The 5,219-nt window shown below is 26.3% G+C and overlaps 1 protein-coding gene across 1 annotated transcript; it reads right to left on the reverse strand.

Moving 5' to 3' along the window:
- Positions 1–828: 828 nt before the first annotated feature.
- LOC105200893 (dentin sialophosphoprotein) lies at positions 829–5,109 on the reverse strand. The gene is made up of 9 exons (XM_011168694.3): positions 4,815–5,109; positions 4,240–4,545; positions 3,587–3,823; positions 2,578–3,234; positions 2,394–2,492; positions 2,181–2,291; positions 1,952–2,092; positions 1,688–1,855; positions 829–1,355 (listed from the first exon to the last, which is right to left on the reverse strand). Exons 2-9 carry the CDS (start codon positions 4,424–4,426, stop codon positions 1,108–1,110), a joined length of 1,848 nt encoding a protein of 615 aa, XP_011166996.2. The 5' UTR covers positions 4,427–4,545; positions 4,815–5,109; the 3' UTR covers positions 829–1,107.
- Positions 5,110–5,219: the final 110 nt, after the last annotated feature.

Raw genomic sequence — 5,219 nt, forward strand, 5'->3', positions numbered from 1 at the left:
TTGAATCGCTTGTACAAGGATGACTGCAAAATTGTGCCTGTGCTTTATGTAGAAGTATCTAATAAATTTAGAAGCATTTTGTCTTAAGCAAAAATGTCGAAAAAGCCAAAGCTTTTAAGTTATGAATAATTAAAGGTAAAGAGCGAAATTTCAAGATGTTCATAGAAACAATAACACGTTGGATTACATACCTATGTGTACAAATACTGCCAATAGAATTGAAAGTATATTTTAGATCACATGTTTAAAAAAAACGTATATTAAAAAAGATATTATTTGATATTCTACGTTTATAATCAGCATCACGAAATAAAAGCGCCAAATGTTGGATAAGATTTTATCCCATATACCGTATTCAACAGTATGATTTTGAAAAATGGCTTGGTGAAATATTTAACAAAATGTTTATAGTAAGAATCGTGCATTTTTCGCAGAAAATTATCCAATATTTCAATATCTGTTAAGATTTCTCTCTTTATTCTCTTTTATTACAAAATTCTTCACATAAAATTTATAAAATTCTTTACACATTTGCAATAACTACATTACATATAATTTGTTTTAAACATCATGTAATTTCTTTTAATTAATCGTACCAAAATATTATTTTATTTTGCTATTTGATCGTATCGTTAAAAAACTTCCAAGGGACAAACTCATCTCGCAAACTTAATTAAAAGAAAAATTAAATAGAACATAAAATATATACATATATAAATTTCTTAATAATAATAATAAAAATAAGAATAGAACTGTAACTTTTTTTGCATGATTTCAATTTTGTGTTTTAATTATGAAACAAATTTTATATTTTATATTTTATGTTCTATTCTTATTTTGATTATTATTATTAAGGAATTTATATATGTATATATAATTTTATTTCTAATTGAATTTGCAAGATAAAATTTGTCTCTCGGAAGTTTTTTAACGATACGATCAATTAGTCAAATAACGACATAATCTTTAAAATAATATATTAATTATAAAACACAATTATTATTTAATTATAAAACACAAAATTAAAATCATGTAGAAAAAGTTAAAGTTTTATTCTTATTAAATATTCTAATATTCCAATATCATTTTCAACTCATTTCACCGTGACTATTTTTCTTTTTCGCTTGCAGTTTCAAGTTGGCTGTCGCTTTCATTAGTTTCATTATAATACGAAGAGTCAGTCGAGTTAGAAGAATCATCGCTAAGGCAATATGAACAACTACAGTTACTCGAGCACGAATAGGATGAGTTAGAATCGGAAAGATAAGACGAAGATGAATGCGTCGAATACGACGACAGTGACGAGTTTGATGAGTCACTGTAACTGCTGTCTGATTCGTAAGACTCGTTGCTTTCTGAAAGAAAGAAAATGAGAAACAAAAGATAAGTTCCGGAAATATCGTATTTGGGACACGGTTGCATGATTCTCGCGTGCAAATTCTCGGTAGAATTTATCAAACTGTCCAACACGAAAAGCGAATTTTGTCTCGAGCATGACGACGAGGATTAATTGCCTTGTAATACTTAATATTATAATAAAGTTTTATGAATTTTTTAAAAACGAAAAGAATCTCTAGAAATTACATCTATTATTTACCCAACTATTACCTATTTGACAGTAGAGCGACAAGAAATTGGAATTTAGATTTTAAAATCTTATGATCAAAAAAAGTAAAAATTAGTTTACCTAAATCGTTTTTAATGCAATCCATTTTTGTCTTTACGTTTGCTATACGTCGACTAAGACCTTCGATAGCTTTCGCAGCTTTTATATTCTTTTTATGTTGTTTCATTTGTCCGACGTCTTCTTTTGCTTTGCAACAACACTGATTACCACAACGTTTGGCGCAACTTTCTGAAAAGTAATTAATCAAGATAAATTGATTGAAAATGGTCTTTTGTCAATAGATTAAATATAAATATATAGGAATATTTTAGAGGTTTCTTTTACTTTCGCATTGACATTTTGTATTCTTTGTACTATTTTCCCGCGGCGACTTGCAGGATTTACTTGAGTGAGCGCTGTTTTGCAGTTTATTCTCAGAGTTTTCTTTTTTTAAATTGTTCTTTTTCAATTGGTTAGTTCTTTTGCCTAAAAAATTTATGTGATTATTAAAATGATTAGAACAAGTATAGGATATTTATCTTGTTATAAGAATCGATATTGTTTTTTTTCTTACTGCCTTTTTTAGATTCATTTTTCTCTATATTTATTTCTACAGCGACTTTTTTTGCTTCATGGTTCTTTTCCAAGTTGTTAAGCGGTAGAGAAACATCCACTTTCATACAACCTAAATAAAATTTAATATAACTTAAATAAAATTTAATTATATTAAATATATTCTACAGAAATAGGAGAAAAAAAATTTTTTAAATCATTTTTTAATACTTACATTGCTTTTTCACTTTATTTTTTGACGAATTTTGATTTTTTTTATTATTTTTTACTTTCTCATTTGTCTTTTTCTCTTCTCCAATCATATTTACGTTATCTGAAAATATTTTATTTTTTATTATAAAGAGCAATTATTCAAGATGTATGTAAAAGTTACAAAATATATTCGTTGCTTCACTTACTGTTTTGCTCATCTTTCGTATTCTTCTTTGACATTTTCTGTCTTTTTTTGCACTCTCCCTTTGATTTATTTTCAGAATTTTTTGTTTTTGATTTTTGATTTTCTGCCATTGATTCTGCTTTTTTTGCCCTCTTTCTTATTATTTTAGATATTTTACTTTTAGGAGTGCTGGTTAATACATTTTCTCCGACAATATTTGTTATATTATGCAGAATTCCTTGTTTTGTTATCTGTTTAAATGTGGTATCGGCACTGGTATTTAGCAATTTTTGGGTTTCTTCTTTTACATTATCAATATCGCATGATAGTTCTTGCGTAGTCATTTTCTCGATTGTTTTAGAAGTTTGTTGAAGTTTTGTGGAAGCTCTTTTCTTTTTATTTACTGTCGTTTCTGTTTCAATGACGTTGTTATTGGTACTTGATGAAATTTCAGGTAACGCCGTTTCTTTGATTGTCTTATAATTAGAAGGACTTTTTTGTTGTTTTTTTGATGGAGCTTTTTTCATTGTCGTGGTATGTATATTTATTGCAGCATTTGTCTTAATGACGTTGCTATTCGTACTTGATGAAGTCCCAGGTAAATCCGTTGTCAAATCCTTTATTGGGGAATTTATTTGTGATTTTTTCGTAGATCTCGAATTTTTTTTCGTAGTTTGAGCTGAACACAATCGTTAGATTTATTTCATTTTATTAATTTTTACTTATTTTAATTTCTTATATATCTCTCTGTTATATTATTATAAATTTGTTATTACAGATTTAGTTGCAATGATTTTAATAATAATATTTAATATAATTTAATATAATTACAAAATCTTTGAAAATAATTAAAATTATTATTTTTTTATGTATAGAAAATATGAGAAATAAGTTTTAATGTCAAAAGTAAGAAAAATGTATAACAATATTTTTAAAGAACTTTAATTGTATATTGTAAAATGTTTTAAAAACTTGGTTTATTTTTAGATTAAAAGAAAATTGATTTAAAATAAATGAAAAATAATTCGTACTTGATGAAGCTAAATCTATTGTCGAATCCTTTGACTTTGTTTCCTCGACCGCCTTAGAACTGCCTCTTTGTCGAGGTGTTTTTGATGAAGCTCTCTTCTTTATATTTTCTGTTGTTTCTATCTCAATGACGTTACCACTCGTACTTGATGAAGACCCAGGTAAATTCAAAGCATTCATTGGGGAATTTATTGGAGATTTTTTCGTGGATCTCGGACTTTTTTTCGTACTAGTTTGAGCTGAACACAATCATTTGATTTATTTCATTTTATTAATTTTTACTCATTTTAATATATTATATATCTCTCGAGGATATTATTGTAAATTCGTTATAGTTCTAGTTACAGAGATTGATTTTGATTATATTTAATGATATCATTTTTATTACAAAGTTTTTGAAAATAATTAAAAGTATTATTTGTTTGATATAGAAAATACAAGAAATAAGTTTTAACATTAAAAATGCAAAATGTATAAAGGTATTTTTAAAGAACTTTTATAATTATTTTTATTTTTTATTGTAAAACGGCCTAAGTACTTGATATAGTGTCATATTGAGAGAAAATTGATTTTAAATAAGTGAAAAATAAAACGTAGAAATAAAATAAATTCTTTTTAAATTATGGTTTTAATTTTAATGACATTGCATTCTTACCTTTAAGAGTCTTCTGTTGTGTAATCATGTTGTCGAAATCTTTCAACACATTTGCAATACATGCGGCCTCGCTCCTTTCAAACTTTTCAATATTTTTCCATGGATCCGATTCTAAAATATGATCAACGTCAAGTGAACCGTCTTCGATAAATGACAATGCGCTTCTTCGTTGGTTATTGTGACTCATATTCGCAACTGAAAGACACTTTGGAACTATTTGAATTGTGTTTATACGAATTTTAACCTTTTTAGATCCTTGCCAGAGAGATCGGTATTTTTCTCTTGTGTACTAGTACATATTATCACCTATTAAGACATAATTTAAACATCAATATATATCGTTATATAATGAGAAGCAACGTTATATATATTTTTATACATATAATTCTGATTTATTTAAAATTTGTCATTTTTTACAGGAAAAAATTTTAAGTTGTATTTATTAATTTTTATTTTTATAATTTTATAATATAATACTATAATTAATTTTATAATATTATTATTATGAGAAATGAAAATTTTATATATATATATATATATATATATATATATATATATATATATATATAACTTACTTAAATCACTAAGATTCTCCTTTTGCCTTATTCCAAGGTTTATTTTCTTGAAACTTATCCTAGCAAACACATTATTCAGCTACTTCAGTTTTCCGTTAAAATATAACGAATAAATAAAGGAATACGTTGCATCTAAGATATTTGAATATATAACGCGGAAAGGTATCTGATTTTTATTTCTAAGAATTACGAAACGCGTGTACCGTGTATTATATCCATCCGCGTTCGAGGAAAGACACTTTGGAACTGAATTGTGTTTATACGAATTTTAACCTTCTTAGATTCTTGCCAGAGTTCGGTATTCTTCCTTGTGTACTTGTACAAACAGTGCCGTACTAAGACAGGTTGAGTGGTATGGCACAGAACTGTAAATTGTAGGGGCAGCAAATTTTAATAAAAAATTTT

Source organism: Solenopsis invicta, chromosome 6, assembly GCF_016802725.1.
Source record: "Solenopsis invicta isolate M01_SB chromosome 6, UNIL_Sinv_3.0, whole genome shotgun sequence".
Classification (NCBI taxonomy): domain Eukaryota; kingdom Metazoa; phylum Arthropoda; class Insecta; order Hymenoptera; family Formicidae; genus Solenopsis; species Solenopsis invicta.

Bases quoted from the DNA above. Each gene is read 5' to 3' on its own strand.
- LOC105200893 (XM_011168694.3), bottom strand. From the start codon at position 4,426: ATGAGTCACAATAACCAACGAAGAAGCGCATTGTCATTTATCGAAGAC. The intron at 3,824-4,239 runs GTAAGAATGCAA...GATTGTGTTCAG, and splicing joins ACAACAGAAGACTCTTAAAG to CTCAAACTAGTACGAAAAAA. The intron at 2,493-2,577 runs GTAAGTGAAGCA...AAATATTTTCAG, and splicing joins TACGAAAGATGAGCAAAACA to ATAACGTAAATATGATTGGA.